This window comes from Choloepus didactylus, chromosome 6, assembly GCF_015220235.1.
Source record: "Choloepus didactylus isolate mChoDid1 chromosome 6, mChoDid1.pri, whole genome shotgun sequence".
Classification (NCBI taxonomy): domain Eukaryota; kingdom Metazoa; phylum Chordata; class Mammalia; order Pilosa; family Megalonychidae; genus Choloepus; species Choloepus didactylus.
Genome location: NC_051312.1, coordinates 134,272,174 through 134,292,926, shown reverse-complemented (window position 1 = coordinate 134,292,926; position 20,753 = coordinate 134,272,174). Strand labels below are relative to the sequence as shown.

Sequence of the window (20,753 nt, the reverse complement as noted above, 5' to 3'; positions counted from 1 at the left end):
AAAGTTCCTCTGCTTTACATCCTAGATATTCAAGTCTCTTGGTAACATTGTGCAGAAAAATTTTCATAAAAACTTTTGTACATTTTTCTAATAGTAGCTTCTTATATCATTCTTCTATTCTCACCCTTACATCAAAAAAAAAGTAATAGTAGTAAGACTCTGGTAGTTCTACTTATTGATGGACCAAGAAAACTCATCTATTTTCTCGAGGCAATGCTTTCTTTTATCCCCCTGAAACAGGGAATAAAGCAGAACAGCTGAGGTGCAGTGACAATGTGATTTTTATTTAACATACAGCAAATTCCCTCTTCCTCACCTTGATTCTCTCTGCTAAGTTGCTGAATGCCACAATCATATTTCCAGGCTTATTTATTTTCTTCAGGACTCGGACTGTCTGTGCAAAGAGAGTCGGGGAATAGGAACGTCCATCCTTGGGCACAGTGGCACAGAAGTTCTCCTCGTCCCTGGAAGGTCAGCATCAGAAAGAAACTGTGCATCAGGGGACAGGTCAAATGCAGAAGATAATGAATGAGTTGTAGAACAAGGCTCCCCATCACTTAGAAGTCATGAATGTTCTTTTGACATAGAAAGATTTGTTCTATTTTTCTAGTAAGTCTATCAAGTATCCTGTGGCCTTAAAAGAGTACTACTTTTCCAAACAGTGGTACAGCCAGTAAAGTTTATCTCTGTACAGACCAAGGCAGAATGTTGGGAATCCTAAATAATGTCCCACCCAGTCATATAAAATCTCATTATTTAAAACTAAAGAAAATTTCTTCATTCACCAACTAGAAATGAACTATTTATTTTCTATTTCCATAAAATTACCAACCAGCCATTCCACTATCAAACCCCAAACTAAAATATTAGAATCCCCTCTGGCTTGTCCAATTTCAATCTCAGATACCCAAGATTTAAGTAGATAGTGCAGATATCTGAAACAAGCTGCTGCGGTTTGAAGTCAAATTCGCTGAAGTCCTTGACTTTTAAGGCCCCCATCTTGGGGCCAACCAGGTGTTGCAGGAAGTAGTTAAGCATGGAGATGATGCGTTCAGCCAGGAAGGGGTGCACAAACAGTGATTTGATCTCTGGAAAAAAAGCCAAAGTCTCTGAAAACTCAATCAACAGTAATCTTTTACTTTTCATGCCTTAAGAGTTTTACCTGAAGAACTCTGAGGATTACTTGTTTTTTATAATATAAGTAATACATTTTCACTACAGTAATATTAGAAAATATAGACAAGCAAAAGAAATCAAACCTACTACCCAAAGATAAGCATTGTTAACATTTTGCTATATATCCTTCCAGCTTTCCCATATTTACATTCATATGCATATATTCATTCTTACTTTCTATTCCCTTTCCCCCAAATACAAATTCACCCCAATATATAATTAAGAGTTTATATCTTTAATACTATGTAAATATCATTCACAGCAAAGCTACATAGTATCCTAATGATTATATAGTTTCATTTTGACAGAGTATATTCTTTTGTAGCTTTTCAAGAAAGGATACACTGGAAGTAAATTGATACCCTGATGTCGGGAAAAGTCCCTCAAACTGAACTGACTGGTTGGGTATAGGATTCTAAACCAAAAAAAGATTTTCCCTCAGAAATCTGAAGGCAGGTTGTATTATCTTCTAGTTTCAAAAATCACTGTTGGGAAGTTCAAAGCCATTTTGATACTTAAACCATTGTACAGGACATGATTTTTCCCTGGGAGCTTGTAGGATCATCTCTTAAACCCCATTTTCTGAAATTTCACAATGATATACTATCGTGTGGGTTTTTTCAATTCACTGTGCTGGGCACTTTAGCTAGGCCCCTTCAATCCACAGTCTGTTTTTTCAGTCTTTGGGAAATTTTTTTTGTATTATTTCTGATCATTTCCTTCCCTCCATTTTTCTCTTTTGAGGCTTCCTCTATTTTCCACACTTTCTTTTCTAACTTCTGTTGCACTTTCATAGATTTCCTTAAATTTATGTTCTAGCCCTTCAAATAAACTTTTAAAATTTTTGAAGTTATATTTTCACTCTATCTTGAATAATCCGTTTTATTGCCTCTTGGTTGTTTCCCAAATGCTGTATTCTCTTATGCTTCTGAGACTATTATGAAGATTCTTTTTTAAAGTTAAAAAAAAAAAAAGTTTTCAATTATCTGTGTTTCATTCATGCTGGAGGATTTCCTCAAATGTCTAGTGCTCCTTTCTTGTCATTTCATATTTAACTGAAGCACTAAAAATTGTCATTTTAATATGTAATCAATGTAAAAAATTACTGAGATATTTTACATTCTTTTTTTTAGACTAAGTCTTGTAGTGTGTATTTTAGACTTACAGCATATCTCAATTCAGACTAGCCACATTTCAAATGCTCAATAGCCCCAAGTGGAAACTGGCTACTGAATTGGACAGTGCAGCTTTTGAGGGAGTGGAGATAAATGTCTTTGTATGATCCACTACATTTAACCAGAGTGCAAACACATTTTTTAGATTAAAACACACACATGTATACACACACATTTATATGGCTAACCTGCCCTCAAGAAACACTATACCAACTTGTGCTTTTTGGCAGCTATGTGAAGAAGAGCATTTCCTCTTTCCTTTGTCAAAATGGGCATCATCATTTTTTGGGGAAGCATCTCTAGTGATTCGTTTCCCTCTCAGACTGTAGAGGATACCATCACCAGAGTCTGAATTCTTAGTTTCAGCTGGACTGATCCCTCAAGTGAAGCAGACCTTGAGCATTACAATGCTTCAAATCCTTACCTGATGTCAGAAAGGCCAGGGTACCAATTGTTTCATTGGACATGATATTATGGAAACGTGCCAGCTGTCCAAACATCTGTAGGCCAGCCTCCTTCTCCCGGCGGGCTTCAGGAGTCATATTATCCCATTCACCTCGGTCCTTCTCAATCTGCTGAATCTTTATCTTGCTCAAATACTATTGAAACCAGAGGTGGGACAGATCAGAAGAGGAAAGTGCAATCAAAAGGAAAATGACATTTAAGAAGCCTGACTTAAAATCCAGTCAACTAAGCTGGGAAAACCAGAGACAATATAAGAGACATAGATCTTTATTTCTCAGCATAAGGCTTAAGTTTAAAAAGAACTGTGGCTTCCCACTCAGCAGGTGAACTCACTGCCCAACCCCCTACGTGGTACATGACTCCCAGGGGTATAAATCTCCCTGGCAACGTGGGATGTGACTCCTGGGAATGAGCCTGGACCTGGCATCCTAGGATTGAGAAAATCTTCTTGTCCAAAAGGGGGAAGCAAAATGAAACAAAGTTTCACTGGCTGAGAGATTTCAAATGGAGTAGAGGTCACTCTGGAGGGCATTCTTATGCACTATATAGATATCCCTTTTTAGTTTTTAGTGTATTGGAAGAGATAGAAGGAAATACCTGAAACTGTTGAACTGCAACCCAGTAGCCTTGATTCTTGAAGATGACTGCATAACTATGTAGCTTACATGGTATGACTGTGTGACTGTGAAAACGCTGTGGCTCACACTCCCTTTATGGACAGATGAGTAGAAAAATGGGGACAAAAACTAAATGAAAAATGAGGTGGATTGGGGGAAGGAATGCTTTGGGCATTCTTTTTAATTTTTACTCTTTTTGGAGAAAGGAAAGTGTTCAAAAATTGATTGGGGTGATGAACACACAACTGTATGACAGTATGTTGAAAGTTGATTGTACACCATGGATGACAGTATGGTATGTGAATATATTTCAGTAAAACTGAATTAAAAAAAAAAAAAAAAGTGTGGCCTCATATAGACTCATTTCAGCCTGGGTAGATTCCAAGGTAATTCTCCTAAGAAATAGTATACTATGTGAAATAGAAAGGAGGAAAAATACTGTAATTTTTGAAACCCAGGGAAAACCAAACAAACAGGCTACAGTGGGAAAAAAGATGAATCCTTCCTGAAGTAAAAAACAGGAAAACCCAAAAAACAAACAAACAAAAAAAACAAAAAAAAACAAAACAAAAAACCCAACAACACGAAAAAGAGGAAACAACTGCTTACCAAAAAATCAAAGGTCTATCAAATATGCAAAATGTCTAAAAGGAGAACCTTAATTATTTATTTAAAACCCTCTATCTTTCAGCATGCTTGCTGTTGTAGTGAACAATGTATTAAACTTACGGTCCCATGAAAATACCATCTGCTTTATTCTTTGTTACACAGCTTTTGCTTAAGAGAGTCTGTTTATAATAAGACTTGTTCTCTTTGTCTAAGACAAGTACTATCTTAAATCTTAAAGTACAGAATTATGACAAGAAGCAGATCAAACTTTTCTCATCAATAATAAATATATATAAAAATGTCAAATACAAATTACTCTGGGGATTGCTGATGAGTAAGAGGAGCTCATGGCAGTCCCACTGGCTACCCTCATGATTAAATCTTCATCTCCTTGTTTTTTAAACTGAGATAAGATAGACCTCTGTCTTACTCCCATCACAGGGAAGGGAACTTTTTATAGAAGCAATAAGCAGTTCCATAAGAGATAGCTAAGGAAATGAAACACCCAAGGAGCTGAGAGGCACCTGGCTGTATTTAGTTAAGGATCTGGGAAGCGGTGGGTAGATGAAGAGCACTGGCAATCTGGAGCCTTTATAGGAAAAAATAACCCAAATCAAAGATCTTTTTCAAGGAGTGGTAAAAAATCGTAATCTATTAGGAGAGAGGGTTAAGAATCATTGCCTTAGTGAGCCACTGTTACCAATTTGTTGGGTTGGAAAAAGACTGAAAGTCACTAACCAAAAGCAAGACCCTCTAATTTCTCTCTACAGTAACTAGTTCTGCCAGTGCACGCTAGGTTTGGCTTCATTGTACTAGCTTTCCAACTCTGCCAAAGTATCCATCCCAGCCTACGGGGCTTCAATGCCCCTTGATCTTGGTCTCTAATGGAACAATAACCTAGAAAAGTCTGTAACTGCAAGTCTGACACTATGCTATTACTCACAAATTTCTGATGTTCAAGACTGATACCAAGGTCATAAGGACTGTGTTACTATGATTATGTACTTATGGTGATTTGGTGGTATGGGGGCAATTAAATCTGTTTTTTACCTGTATGGCTTCGTCCAAAAGGAAGATGGCATCATTCATTAGCAGGTTAAGAAAGCGGAGAAAAAGAGGGGGATTCATGGCTTCTAAATTCTTAGAAGCATAGTCAGCCAGATCCTGTAAGTACCACCCCAAGAAAAAACCATTTTAGTATTAAACCACAACTCACTGGGGGGTCACTTGAAGTAACTGCTTTTACCAAAATTTCTCACCTTAATGCTTTCTCGATAGGTATCTGTCCCCCACATATACCTTAGGATGGGATACATGGGACGGCGGTAATTAAACTTCTGTTCAAATTGATGGGGGTCTCCTAGAGTAAGACAAGAGCAAAGATTGAGCAAAGGTGGTGCTATTAGAGAAACAGTGAAGCTTGTGTTTATGTATGGGTATTTTCTTTTATTCTGAATGAATCAAATCCCACTGGCAAAATCTGCACTGGGAGTTTCTGAAGCCTTGGAGGTGTGGCTTTACTTCCAGTACAGGAGGGGAGACAGATATAAAGGACAACTCATTCAGCAAGGGACAAGGACCAAGTTGCAAAATAAAAGCCAAGGGAAACAAATCCTCCCATATCCAAATGCAGAGACCCTATCAGACTTTGAATGGGACCTGTGAGCTGGCCATGTGGCAGTGATAGCTATGTGCTATAAAGGACATAAGTAAAGCCCACATTCTTGAGTCCACACTGCAACTGTGTAGTTGACTGTTCTTGATTACTCAGAAAATCAAGTAAGGAGCTAAAAGTACAAAGTTTATATTGTTTCTGACACACCAAAGATGTCACTAGAGCTCTCAGGTTGGATCATATTAATAGAGAAAAGAGTGTAGGACACAGAGTCAGAACACCTAGGTTTTCATTCTAGCTCCACTTAAGTAAGTCTCAACCTTTTTTTCAACTTTTACCTCCTTGGATATAAAACAGAAATTAGAATACCTGTCCTATCATTACAACCGTATAATGGTCATACAATGAAATAATGGATGTGATTTATTGTGCAACTCCTTATGTATTATGAAAATTACATGCACTATTTCACTTAATCATCACTTTGACCCAATTTACAGATGAGGAAACTAAGGTTCAGAGGGGAGCCAAAACTAAGGTTCAGAGGGGAGCCAAAATTCTAAGACTGGAAAGGAAGTCAGTAAAATGTTAATTGCCTCTTTAAATGTAGGTTGTATATATCACTGGATGGTAGGATCCCCTTTAAAAACAGATCTTAAATAACTGCCTCACATACCTATTTATTGGCTGAGATGGAGTGCCGTTATTCAAGCATAAGGGCTCAGGGTCAGATCTTAAAAGGCTGAGAGGAAGGGAATGTTGCCTGTTGGTTTTTCATTTTTTCTTTCTTTTTTTTAAAAAAATTTTTAGAGCAGTTTTAGGTTTACAGAAAAATCATGCAGAAAAGTGAGTTCCCATATATCCTCCCCTCACAGTTTTTCCTAGGATTAACATTTTGCATTAGTGTGGTACATTTGTTACAAATGATGAAACAATATTATTAACTAAAGTCCATAGTTTACAGTATGGTTTACTCTAATGTGTTGGGTTTTTTTTTCACTTTTTATTGTGGTAACATTTATACAATATAAAATTTTCCATTTTAACCACTTTCAAGTATACAATTCAGTGGTATTCTTAATCTAACAGTCAGTCTGCTTAAGTTAAAGAATCTATCAGCACACTGTCTCATTACCCACTATTATGAAATCTGAGGCAGAGAAAAAAATAAGGACTCAGGTTTTAACTGGACAATTTAATTTTCTTGAATATGATTTGATCAAACAATATAATAAAGTTGGTAAGAGTATATAGGTTTTTTATAGGTGAGACAGACCTGGGTTTGAACCCTGATTCTACTACTTATTAGATGTACGACATGGAAAATAGTTTAACCTTCTTGGGCATCCATGTCTTCCAATGGAAAATTGGATAAAATTCTGATGGTGACCAATTAATGAGATGAATAAAAAAAAGCGGTCAGTATCAAGGCTGGCACATAGCAGGTATTCAACATGGGGGCTGATGATATTTCTCTGACATTCACATATTGATTAAAATCCACCGGGATCAGTTTTTCTATGCTGGACCCTGGCTTCAGGACTGCCTTACCTGTAAATTCAATATCCACAAAGACCTTGATCAGAGCTTCTGCAAGTTGGGGTGCATGTGCAAAGTTGCAGAATACACGTTTCCGGTGGAACACACTGGATACTAAGGGGTTTGGGGTCTGATCTAGGTGGGGCATCACTGCTTCCAACACCTCTGCTAGTTTGGCCCTTAGATGGGGGTTCTTCATCCTGCAAATAGGGCAGAAAACAAGATGACCAGGAAGAAAACTTAACTCCCAAATTTATGACTTTTTTCTTTCCCCATGAGGATTCAAAACATCCTATACCACCATTACAGGAACATATCTGCTTTTGCAGTTTTAAACTTGCTAATTTCTGGGGCATAATACATGGCACATCATTTGGCTCTTGGGAAGACAGCTTACTAAGTATGGGGGTGAATACTTAAGTTTCTATTTAGTGCTCAGCCATTCTTTTTCACTTCTCTATAATAACATATTATTTATTGCTCACTATTCTCTGACAGTTTTATCTGGGAATATGCCTTTCCAAGCTTCCTGAGGGCAAGGGCCAGGATACAATTATTCTTTATTACTCACAATGCATACCATATGTGCCTAATAAATACTTGTTGACTCAGGATTTCTCATTTGGTCTGCTCAGCCCAGTGAAGGATTGGCTTCTACCTAGTTCTCACAGACATGGCTCAGGGGAGAGTGGATCTTTCTCTTTCTCTCTCTCTCTTTTTTGCAGCACATCTTCACTTAAATACATAGAACTTCTGTTTCCTTTAGCCTAGGCACCAAAAAATTCAAGACAACTCTACAGGTTACAGTGAACATCTTTCTTTGGGAAAGAGGACTGGGAACTCTGAGTGACAAGATTTGAGATCAGAAAGAATATTTACCTAAGTTTACTGCACATCCAGCCCAAAGCAACTTTGCTATCATACAATTATTAGAAGAATATTAGAACCTGCCTGCACCTGGTAAGGTTTCTGGCATTATAGAACCTATTTTAACCGGGGACTAGCAGTAGAATTCCCGTCGGTACCTTATATGCAGTTTCAAATTCTCTGTGGGCAAAGTCCTTTGCTTATTATGCCTCTCAAGAATGGGCTTTTTGGCTACCCATAAGGATGCTCAGCTGATTCATTAATGTTAACATAACTTCTGAAGGCAACCCCTTATGATTCAGGCTTGTTTATCTCTTGGTTTAGAAGTCTTCTGAATGTTTTGCAGCTCTAAACAGTGACACAGCCAAGCTGTCACTACTTCACCTTTCTATGCTTCCAGTGAAAATGGTGATAAAGTGAAGGACATGCTCCAAGGAATCTGCTGATGTCTCCAAGATGTCATCAGCAAAGCGGCGGAGAAAAATGAGGAAATCACCCAAGTTATCTGCAAAAAATTCTGAAAGAGAAAATATCCTCTGGAATTAGTCAAACATCTATCTATCTGTACTAAGATACATTTATATTCCTCTCTTTCAACCTCCTTAATAAAGGTTAAAAAAAGGTTAAAAATAAAAGTTAAAGGTTACTGTTTTGTAGGCAGTAAGAATAGTGACAAGTTAATAAATGTAGACTCTTTTTTAAATATGTTAATTTTCATTTTTATCCAAGTAAATATATGAATGGTATATGAACCTTTTTGGGCATTATGTCTTCAAATGTAAAACTGGGATAAATTACATATGAATAGTAAATACCATTAACTCATAAGTGTAGTGTTAAAAACTCCTATTACTGAGTTTAAGAAAGTAAACTAATTTTTTTTTTTTTTTTACTCTCAAGTTTAGTTGTGGTTTAAACAACCTGTTGGATGTATGGAGACTCTGTAATAAGGATAACAGATGATTATGGTAGCCATCCTCCAGGATGGCCCTCCAATGATCCTTGCTTCCTGGGATTCATACCCTTGTATTAGTTTCCCTCCCCAAAACTGTTTCAGGGTAGAAAATACACCCCAGAAGAATTGAAGGGATGTCATTCCCAAGTTTAGGCTACCACAGCCTGCAGCCTCCATTTTGGTCACTGGCTCTGGGAGAAGCCATCAGTCTTATTGTGAGCAGCACAGTGGAGAGGCCTGTGTGGCCTGGAAACATGGCTGTTGGCCAATAGCCAGGAAGGAACTGAGGCCTGCCAACAACCACATGACTGGGCTTGTAAGTGACTCCTCCAGCCCCAGTCAAGTCTCCAGATGCCTGCAGTCCTGGCTGATAGCCTGGATGCAACCTGGTGAGAGACCCCAAGGCAGAACCACCCAGCTAAGCCACTCATGCATTCCTTACCTACACAAACTGTGAGCTAAGAGGTTTGTTGTTTTAAGTTGCTATATTTTGGGGTAATTTTTTATGCGGCAATAGATCACTAATACAGTGATTAAGAACAAAAAATCCGTTTCAATGGACAACAATTACCCCCTCCCCAACATATATCCACACAATCTCCCTCTCCCTTCTGGATTAACCAACAGGAGATGATTTTATTTCTAAAGAAAAACACAGGGAGAGTTAGACAGATAAAATTTATAAGTTGAATAACAAAAAATATTAATGACAGAAATTAACAGCTCTGAAAACCCTGACTGTAGTGGGGACACAAAGCTGAAGATTAAGCTGTTAGGACCCCCGTACTTTCACCAGCAGATAATATTTACATATTTGAGTTGTTTCTCCAAAAACCATTGAATGATAACTAGGGAAGGATTACTTTGAGGATTAAACTTCCACAGTGACCCAGTTAAACTTAGATGGCTATAAATTTAGATGGCTATAAATAGGAAGTTCCCAAGGGAGAGCCTGCTTACCTGGCACATAAGCCAAAGAACTGTAGCCATCTGGCAAAGGAAAAGTTAGTTCTATTGGCTGTGAGCCCTCATTGCCTATGGCCAGCTGGACCAAAAGGACAGCCATGGACACCTGCAAATTTAGGCAGTTTTGCAGCATCTGCGGCTCAGTCATGGCGGTCTTGGTAGAAAGATAGATGGTCATCAGTCGTTCAAACTGCTCACGGAGGCTGTCAGCAGCAGGGTTAGAACTTTGCTGAGCATCCCGCCAGGCAACCTGCAGCCGATGCAGATTTTGGTTGATTTTTACCATCTGATCATGTAACCTGCCCCCAGGAAAGCAGAAGAGACTGGGTCAAGGAGGCTCATACAGGAACAGTCTACAAATCCTCATTTATTCTAGAATTCTCTTTTAGGATGTAAGGAGTTGCACTTGCTATGACACAAAGACATTCACAAAAGTTACTGATAGGACAGAGGTGAGACACATAGGACCAGGAAATTGTTATCAAGTATTTAACATAATTGAAGCCAATTACAAATAGTTAGCAGCCTTTAATTGAAACACACCATCCAAGGAAGCGTAGCCTGGTTGAGCAATGTGTAGAATGGACTATTATTACGTAAAATAAATACTAGGTAAAGCACAAGATGTCAGCAGGATAGTTTTACATCACACAAGTGCCAATGACTATATTCTGATGGGGTTATACTGATGGTCTTTCTATGGTTAATAGAGAACTAAGCTGGTGAAAAGGAACTCTGCATTAGTAAAGAACACATATAAACTAGTAGACACCCAGGATGCAGTAGAAGCTCTCTGTGGTTCAATACAAAATTAAATTATTCTTCACAGAGGGTCAGTCAAATGCTCTCTAAAGAAAGACCCACAATGTAGTATTATGGAGAACTGTCTCTATGTGTACAGTCCAAAGTAATTTCCTTTGGCCATGAAGATAATGTCTAGGGCTAGTCGTTATGAGGTAGCTGGTAGACATCTATTTTTGTGTTTGAATCTAGGGAGCTGAACAAGTTAGGCACATGATGAATTTTTACCTATTGTATCATTTTAAATGTCAGTGACAGAAAAACTCTAAGAAGTGTTGCTCTTTTGAGAAAACAGATAGAACCTGGCTTTTAATAAATTTCTGAAAAAGACACAATTTCATTATTTTCATTTTTCCAGAAATTTGCTGAGGGATTTGGGAAAGGTTCTGTGTTAAGTATCCTGAAAAGGCATGAAAATTTGCTATCCCTAATATTCCTTTCTATATTCTGTCAGTAGACTAGCACTATGACTGAATTGCTATTTTTCTTCCTTATTTACTTGTAGTCGGAATCAGCTAAATCAGGCAAAGAAAATTACAGACTGAGCAGAACCATTTTTAGAGGGCATACACTCTAGTTCTCAAATGTTCACATTTCTAGAATCCTCTTTACCTTAGATACATAGTTCTTTTGTGGTCCTATTGATCCCATCTGAATCCCTTATACTAACATTTCCTTAATTCTGCCAATTTTGCTTCTACATTGCATAAAAGAGCTTGGTCTTTCCTCATCAGAAGTAGTAAGTAATGAAAATTCAAGAACAGAAAGTGAAATGTAAAATGCAAATAATTTCACTTTCCCAGATGGCAATAGGAAGACAGTGATTGAAAAATTTGCAAATTTAGAGAAAAATACTAGTGTATCTTTAATTTTAAAAAGTTAAGTCAAAAATTGAAAACAAATTTGTTATCTAGACAAAACCAATTCATGTAACACAAATAAATGCACACAGTGTTCATTTCCTACTAGATCCTACCATGAGCCTTTACAATAAAGTGAGATCTCTAAGAATCACTTTGAACTTTCTGATTATCAACACAACTAACTAGACCTTTCCCACTGACATCAGAGGAGTTACCTGTGAAATCCCAAGTATAAAGTGTACTCTGTCAGGACAAGGTTCTCTGTTACAAGGTTGTAGTTCTGAGGAAACTTCGGTTCCTGCACAGCTGGGATCAAACAGGTTTCTTTGTCCAAACCTCAAAGAAGTTAAAAGCAACAGTGAATGGCTGGACAACTATCATAGACATCTATCCTGGTCATTAGTCTGCCTCTACTTTAGTTCTAACATTCATACTACTACCAGTGAAATCTTTTTAAAAATAAATCTTATCACATTACTTCCTTGTTTCAAAACATCTTTTGGTCTCTCTCAATCTACAAAAATACAGTTAAGTCTCTTTAATTTGACCATAAAATCACCAAAAGTCAAAAGGAATGTTAATACCATAGATTTTTCCAAATGATAACAACAGATTATTTTTAAGTTCCGTGTTTTTTGTATTTAAGATTATTTGCTTTTGAGCACATATTACTTTCAGAATTAGGAGAATTGTAACATAGGAAGGAAATACACAATTAAGAGGAATTCAATTAGAATAGCAGGATTATGAGTGATTTTTACTTTCTTTTTTATATTTCTCTGTATTGCTCAAGTTTTCTCCCATCTGGCCCCAACGTTCTTCCTTCTTAGACTCATTTCCTGCCACTTCCCACACCCCCTTCCTTCTCCTCCCACTTGCTCTAGCCACACTGAGCTTCTCACTATTCTTTGGTCAAGCCATTCCATAGCTTTGTACCTTTATAGTTGTTAATCCCTCTATATAAGGCTTTTTGGCCTGGTAAAATCCAACTCCTCTTTTAAGACTCAGCTATGAAAACATCCTTACCCCCAATTTCTGGAGAACTGATTATTCATTTCCTGCTCTGTGTTCCCATAGTTTAGCCCTATACCATTTTATGATCTTCTGTTAATATATCTGCCTTCTCCTGGAGCCTCTGAGTTCAAAAAGGCCAGGAACTATGCTTTGATCATTTTTTTAAATAAAGAATGAATGAATGAATACCCAAGGCTGTCGAATCTAGAGAGAAAGTCTCACTAAAGCACATCTGAAAGCTACCAGTATTTTTTTTTAAGTCTGTCTCTTTTTAAAATTCAAAATAGCTTTTCTCTCTGCTTCATCTTCAAGAAAGAGGAGCCTTTGTGAAAAAGAATAAGGGAGTGAATGTCTTGGACATCACACACACACACACAAAGTTTTGAGAAGCCCAGGTCTGCCCTACCTCTCATGTGTACATTTTTAATTTTTCGTTCTTCATCATTCAACTCCTTCAGGGCACAGTAAGTAGGATTAAAGGTGAGGAGCCGAGAGGATTTGGGTTTGCAAAATGGCTGGCATAGCTTCAGGAGAGCAGCACCCAGATTCAGAAAGAAGGCATCCGAGGCATACATTTGGAAGAAGATTTCTGGCATCTGATTGGCCCAAATCTTGGTGCGGCCTGCATTTGCATGTAAACAGTTTCCAAGCCAGGACAAGATACAGTGTTTGGTTTCTGGAGAGAGCTGGAGTAAGTTCTTCAGCATCTGGTAGATCTTTTCATGGAACTGAGCCATGAACTGTTTAACCAGAAAACACAACCACAGAACATTCCAGTTTCACAGTCCTATTTTTTACTCCCAAACCTTAGCAACTGGCAGTTTCAAACCATATGCTAATCCTAATCTCTCCCCTCACTCTCCCTGAATCTCATCCCCCCAGTTCTGAATATATATATCTGGGAACCTATGAGAGACTTCCTGACGAGATGCCAAAATGCAGATTGAGAGTCTGAGCGCAGGAGTCAGTAAACTTTTTCTGCAAAGGGCAAGAAAATCAATATTTTTGGCTTTGTAGGCCATATGGTCTCTGTAGAAACTACTCAACTTTACTTTTATAACATGAAATCAAACCATAAATACATAAGCAAATGGGGATGGCTGTGTTCAACAAAACTTTATTTACAAAAACAGGTAGTAGGCCAGATTTGGACACGGCTGCAGTCTGCCAACCCTTGCTTTAGAAATGTGTTGATTAAATGGTGAAATGGGAGACTTAAACTCCCCAAACTCAGCCATTTACTGCCTCATGTCGGCCAGACCTTTATTATGATTTATGCTGAGAAGCCCAAATAGAGGTCATACATGTCTTAGCACATTCTAAAAAGAGTATTTTTTTTCCACAATTATGGTAGAAAGCCAACCAGATCAATTTGCTTTCCCAAAGAGGCTCAAGCAGCCGTATCTGCATCTGCTTCCTGAAGAAACTCTACTTAATTTAAGATCAGGGGACTGGTATATCCTGATAAACAGTTCCACCTGATGGATGTTGGCCTCCTGTACTTTGATCTCCTGGGGACTGGAGCGAGATGGATTCAGGAAGTAGCCATGATTTTCCACCACACCCGGAGTCTTCAACAAGCAGGAGATATTCAGAATTACTCCCAGCAAGGTCTTCTGGTACATCTGCCCATTGCTGGGGTCCTTCGGCTGAATGTATTCTACAAAAACCTGTAGGAGAAGACAAGTCCTGCTTATTCCTCCATATGGTAAGATACCAAAGATGATGGGGTGATAGAGCCTCAAAGAGTTACGTCTACACAACAATCAATAAATATATCTTTCTCTTATTCTGTAGGTAATACTTAACATTAGAATAGATACCTAAAATCACCCCCAGAATAGGGAAGTATGAAATATCAAATCTCCAGCTTAACTAAATATAACACCTTTCAGACCTACCTTTGCTATATCCTTTTGTCTAGTGAAATACAGGAGAATATCTAGATATGCATACAAAAGGATCTGGCAGAGCTCTAGATCTTTTATCCGGCCCAATAAAATATCAAACACTGGAATCATGACTTCTGGAAATGTTCGAACTTCCTCATCTGCTGTCAATGCTTCGATGACCTCTTCCAGAAACTCTGTAACATCTTCAAAATCTAACCAAGATAAGTAAGAAAGAAAGGAGACCAACAGCATTTTTATATGCCTTCACACACTGGCATTTTACTCTTCCAATACTTTTGATAATTCTATTGTGAAACTTCAATTTTCTAGTACCAATTGGTTGGATATTGTCTAACTGAAATAATACTTAGCTTTCTACCTTAACTGGTATTCAATCCCAAAGGCGTGAGCTTTCTTCCTTAATTTAGACTTTCTAATGCAATTGGAGGAATTTTAAGTTCCAAATCAAAACGCAGATGCTCAAAGATCTTGCTTATGTACTCACGGGCTCCTTGGATGGCTTCCAACATCAAATCTACCAGTTGCTCATGGATGTTTTGGTCAACATAGATCTCTGGAGTGAGGAGAACTGTTCGGGTATTGGACACAGTGAGGTTCCTGCACTGCACTGCAAAGGGTAGCAGGTTCTCTGGAACTTTGGTAATCTGTAAATGGCATGAAGAAGAGAGGGAAGAGTCTAGCTCTATGACCTGAAACAAAGGTCATCACAGCACAAAATGGAAAAAACACTGTGTCCCAAGACAGTATTGTTTTTCTGTTGATACATGAAAATTTATGATATTCTTCTTTGGCTTAAGGAATCACCTATGTGCTAAAAATTCCAACCCTGGAAGTGATCATGCTTAGCTTAATCTACTGTTCACGCTTCAGTGGAAATGAGTTTATCAGATTTTTTTCTTAAGAATGTGCTTAGGTAAGAGATTTGTAGAGAGAGTAGGAGGCACTGGTTAACTGGAGAAAGGAGCCCAAGGAACCATAAGCCACAGAAAGGGAAGACCAAAGCTTTAGAAGAAAAACTAGTAATGCTTCTGATATACAGTTCCAGGTATACTATGATGGGTATAAAATTAACATAAAAGACATTGACCCAACCCTGGTTTACATATCAAAGTCACACGCAAGAGCATAATAATAGTATTCAGTGGAGATTATTCCTTTACCTCCTCCTTGGCTCTTTGGAAGCAGGAGTAAAGGTAATAAAAAATATGTTTCTCCCCTGCATCTCGATCAGCAGAGAGATTCAACGTGGTAGAAGAAGTCATGTTAATCAAGTGGTTGCCTGGATCTTGAAGTAATAAGCGAGTGAACAGGGCCTATTAAGGAAAACAAACAAAGAATAAACTAAACCATTGTCAAGTTAATCTTAGAACATCAAGATATGTAAGGTAATTTTGACATAGATTATCTCTAGATAGTAAGTATCATGAAAATCATACCTATGGAAATAGAGTGAAAGGGAAAGAAGGACCCAGTATCTTATTATTTCAGAGAGTGCCTCTTCCCATAAAATATTAGACAACAATTGTAGACATATAGTTATCTTAAATCAAGCCTTAAGTATCTAGTATAGTCCCTACCACACAGCAGGCATGAAAAGAAAATTTGTTGAACAGTGTTGAGAATCTGTGATTAAACTTTTATGTGAAATCTACTACTCTGTGATTGCTGACCTCACCTAGACTTATAGAAAGGTAATTTAAATGTGTAAAGTTAAATTGCAAGTTGTCAAGTGCCTTCTCACCATACTTCTGTTCTTTTAGTGTCAATCAGGCACCTATACAAGATACAAAGCACTGTTTTGATTTTGGAACAGATATAAAGATGAAAAAGAGAGGAGCAATGCTCCCAAAAAGAGTCTGGTAGGGGAGATAAGACAGATACATAAAAAATCCAGTACATGAGACAGAAAGTGACAACTGCCTAAGATGTCCATAGATTATTCTGGGAACTCAGAGGGAGTAACAACTCCTACCTGGCAAGGCTTTATAAATAAGATGGTATTTTCATTAGGTTTTATAGGATGGGTAGATTTGGACACATGGCCATAGCAGATGAGAAGATTCCAAAAGAGGAACACCACAGTGTAAGAGATGGAGGTAAGCAAAGTCAGTTTGAGAAAGGCGAGCAAAATTCAGCTGCATGGCCAATGTTTGCTGAGGGTACATGATAGGAACGTGAGAATGGTACCTGCTCAATGTTGTTCATATCAAGCCAGTCTTGATCATCCAGGTCTACTGCCATTTCTTCCAAATATACACAACGGCTGGGGATGCCATTCCCACTTTTCAGGCTCGGGTCACCTGGGAAATGGTTTTTAATCTGGTATGTTAAGGATAATGCTTCTAATAAAAAAAAAAACTTATCTTGACAGCATTTGTCTTGAACTCTGAGTCCTCAGGTAATACCAGAATGATCCTCATACACAAAGCAGTATCTAAGACTTACATTTCCCCCCCTAGTAACACAGCATGGGCTTTGTTATAAACCTAACATCATGAAGTTTAAAGAGCAAATCCCAGTGATAAGATAGCAGCACTAACTTTGGGGTTTAACTACAGTTGGGCACATAGGAAAAACACTGTCTGATTCCCATAGGGGCTTCCATCTGACACTTTAGGTCACCTTTAGGAAGAAAATGGGTTTGGCTATCATTCTCATTTCTCTTTTAAGGTAGAAAAAGCAAGCAGTTATATGGCCCAGTCAGGATCAAAATGGGAATGAATGTTAGAACTGTGCCTAAATACTGCTTTTAGATCACACTAAAAGCTTCGCTGTAGCATAAACCCTGTGTTCCAGGGAATACTGTACATTTAATTATTAAAAGCAATAGGTTATTGAGAACAAGTCCCTACTCAAGTAGAAAGAAGAGAATAATGAATAGACTGGCTAAAAGTTTATATAACTCACTGTTGTCCAGAGTAATGAGGAAGATCCTTTGGATCATGTGATTGATGTTGAGTTGCTCACATATTTCCTGCTGTGAACGGAATGAACGGCTAATCTCAGCCACAGAGTAATCAAATTCATCCAGGCTCTCTGACACACTATTATCCGAGTCATCTGGGCTAGCTGGGGTTTCATCTGCAAGAAAATAAAGACTTTTAAACACTACAGCCCTCTCTTCAAGAAAGAAATAAGTATACTACCAAAAATAATAAATGTATACAAGAGGAGGACAATTTGGGTGTGAAACAAGTTAATCACTTCATTACCTTCCCTACAGAATCCTAGTGAATGAAGAATTACCTAAGAGATCAAAATACCTCTATTTTCACCATATGGCTTTTTCCTGATTTTAAGAGATACATTTGTTGTAATAATTTAAAATTATACAGGAAAATGTAATGTAGAAAGTCTCTGGTGAGCCAAATTCCCTATAACCACTTTAGCAAAGTGTTCCACATTGTTTCCCTATTCCTGTGCTAATGTTTATTACTGTGATTTTTTAGTTTTTTTTTTTTTTTCAGTAGGCTCATTCTGTACACACTGCTTTTCAGCTTGCTTTTAAAACTTAATCAACGTGAACACTTTTTCCTTGAAGTCATTTATAGGCCTATCTCATGCTTTTCAACAGTTTCATTGTATTGCATTGTACACATGTGCTGTGATTTATGTAGCTATTTCTCAAAAATTGGGTTTCCAATTTTTCATGATTTCAAACAATACTGCACAGAATATAATTAGGTCTTTTTGTGCGCTTATATGAGAGGTTCCATAGGATAAATTCATAGAAGCAGAACTGCTTGGTCAAAGAGCTTGAACATTTAAAAGTCAACATATATTACCAAATTACCCTTAGAAAAACTGCTCTAATTTACATGCCCACCAATAATATATGAGAGAGTGCCTGTTTCAATCTTCACAAATTTCATAGGTGAAAAACTATCTGTTGTTTTAACTGGCTTTTCACTAATTATTAATGAGAATGGATTTCTTAATCATTTGATTGATTGTCATATATGAATTGCTTATTGATATCATTTTTTTTTTTCTTTCTCTCTCTGGATTGTTAGTTTTTTCTTTTTTGACCCTTTAATTTTTTATAAAGCACCTTAAAAAAATGCCTCTTCACACTCCCTTTATCCAGTGTACGATGGATGAGTAGAAAAATGGGAACAAAAACTAAATGAAAAATAGGGTGAGATGAGGGGGATGATTTGGGTGTTCTTTCTTTTATTTTTTATCCTTATTTTTATTCTTTCTGGTATAAGGAAAATGTTCAAAAAATAGATTGGGGTGAGGAATGCACAACTATACAATGGTACTATGAACAGTTGACTGTACACCATGGATGACTGTATGGTATGTGAATATATCTCCATAAAACTGAATTAAAAAAAAATATCACTCAGAATCACACTCAAGCTGAATGACTATAAATTTAGTGTTATCCACTAAAAGCCACATATGAGGTCTGTATCTGCTTTTCTCAACTGACTGAATGGTTACTCTGAAAGTCCAGGCAAAACTCTCAGAAGAGTGCCTCCAGTGTGAGAGTTCAGTAAAAGTGAAGCTCAATACAGAAGGCCAAAAGTTTTGGCAGAATACCAGTTGCTTGTGGAAAACAGGTTGGACCTGATAGCATGACAAACCCAGTGTAAACAAACTAAGATGATGAGGTGCCAAAATAGTAACAGAAGGGCATGTGCCTGATTTGTCCCCACTGCCTGGTGCCTGCAACGCTCCCACCTCTAGCCAGCCTTGTCTGCTGACAGCAGTCAACAGGGCATTCTGTCATTTTGCCCCTATACTATTATGTTCTCTGAACTCCAGTGATCGGAGCTAAGAACCTGGTTAGTGAAATTTCCTTCAGCCACATCCCTGTTAATTATTCTTTCCCATTTCCTTGTTTTTTTCTATTCCTCACTTTCCTTTCGCTCCTACAATCTCCTAATCCAGGGTTTTACATTCTCAGCCTTAACCATAGAAATCTGGGAGAGATTTCAGAAGCAGAGAAACAGAGCTCTTCTTTCAAATCATGTTAAAAAGTCAGCATCCAGGAATAGATTAGTGGTTATGTAGGGATGGGGAAGGAAAGAGGGATTGAGAGGTGACTGCTAAGGGGTATGGGGTTTTTCTTTCTGGAGTAATGAAAATGTTCTAAAATTTATTGTGGTGATGAATGCACAATGCTGTGAAGCTACGAAAAGCCACTGACTGTATACTTTGGATGGATTATCCGGTATGTGACTATATGTCAACAGAACTGCTTAAAAAAAGAAAAGTCAGCATCACATTTATTCCTCTCTTGTATCACCATCACCCTGTCTACTACTCTTGTGTCTTGCTTGCTCTTTATTTTTTATCCTAACCAGAGAGCAAAGCCACAACTCAACTATGCATCTAAATACATTTTTTAAAAAATAAACAAATAAAGGGAAAATGTTGACATTTTTTTTCTTAAAAGAAAGCTACTATCTTTCTTTTTGGAGGGAGGAGAAAGGGAACAATTTCTGGTTGAAAGACTGTGAATACCCTCAGAAGACTAAAATGTTTCAGAAACATCATCATAATTTTTCTATCTGTATGTTTCCTGATGGCAGGAAAATGGACTTGATCTTAAATTCAATCCCAGATTAGGAAAGCAATTTTCCTGATAGTGAAGTATCATTCTAATTTTTTTTTTCACATTAGGGCTAAGTTTGTCCTAATGGCAATAAGCTACAAAAGAGGCCCATCAGTGGAATGGAAGAAGTGTTTCACTTGAGGGACCTGTGAAGTACTGGCTCTAGGAACAAATTTTTATTTGTGTATAGGCCTAAAAACTTTTATAATTCTTCCCTTCACACATCTATTTTCCACAGCTGCATGTGACTTGCTTTCCACAGCTAAACCTCGAAGCTCAGTTTCCCATGTTAAAAAGCAGACTTATTTAAGTAAATTTTATTAGTTAATTCTTTTTATTTTTTTTTTTAAATAAAACAGCTTGACAGCTTTGGGACCACGAATAGCATCTGTTACTATGGAACCACCTGTTAGGATCCTGTCTCTTTTTATAGAGGGGAAGGGGGAGGGGAAGCGAGAGAGAAGACCCTAAAGCACAAACAACAAAACAAACAAATATTAATTTATGCCCTAAACAAACAAAAACAACTCCTGCCCTAATTATAAATTCCAATTACAATTAAGGAACCAAAGAATACTTAATTTGGGAAGACTCCATTCTTGGTCATCTCAT

At 37.6% G+C, this 20,753-nt stretch overlaps 1 protein-coding gene across 2 annotated transcripts in view; it reads right to left on the bottom strand.

The window, feature by feature from the left end:
• The window catches only part of UBE4A (ubiquitination factor E4A), a 30,772-nt gene that overhangs the window by 5,676 nt on the left and 4,343 nt on the right, over positions 1-20,753 (bottom strand). For both annotated transcript variants that reach the window (XM_037841630.1, XM_037841631.1), the window contains 16 exons: positions 17,483-17,656; positions 16,763-16,875; positions 15,736-15,888; positions 15,060-15,219; positions 14,564-14,766; positions 14,141-14,332; positions 13,069-13,402; positions 11,864-11,984; positions 9,979-10,283; positions 8,448-8,580; positions 7,209-7,396; positions 5,302-5,402; positions 5,093-5,206; positions 2,776-2,950; positions 908-1,088; positions 317-464 (listed from right to left, as the gene is read on the bottom strand). In XM_037841630.1, coding sequence (XP_037697558.1) covers positions 317-464; positions 908-1,088; positions 2,776-2,950; positions 5,093-5,206; positions 5,302-5,402; positions 7,209-7,396; positions 8,448-8,580; positions 9,979-10,283; positions 11,864-11,984; positions 13,069-13,402; positions 14,141-14,332; positions 14,564-14,766; positions 15,060-15,219; positions 15,736-15,888; positions 16,763-16,875; positions 17,483-17,656 — 2,795 coding nt within the window. The remainder of the gene's footprint in view (positions 1-316; positions 465-907; positions 1,089-2,775; positions 2,951-5,092; positions 5,207-5,301; positions 5,403-7,208; positions 7,397-8,447; positions 8,581-9,978; positions 10,284-11,863; positions 11,985-13,068; positions 13,403-14,140; positions 14,333-14,563; positions 14,767-15,059; positions 15,220-15,735; positions 15,889-16,762; positions 16,876-17,482; positions 17,657-20,753) is intronic.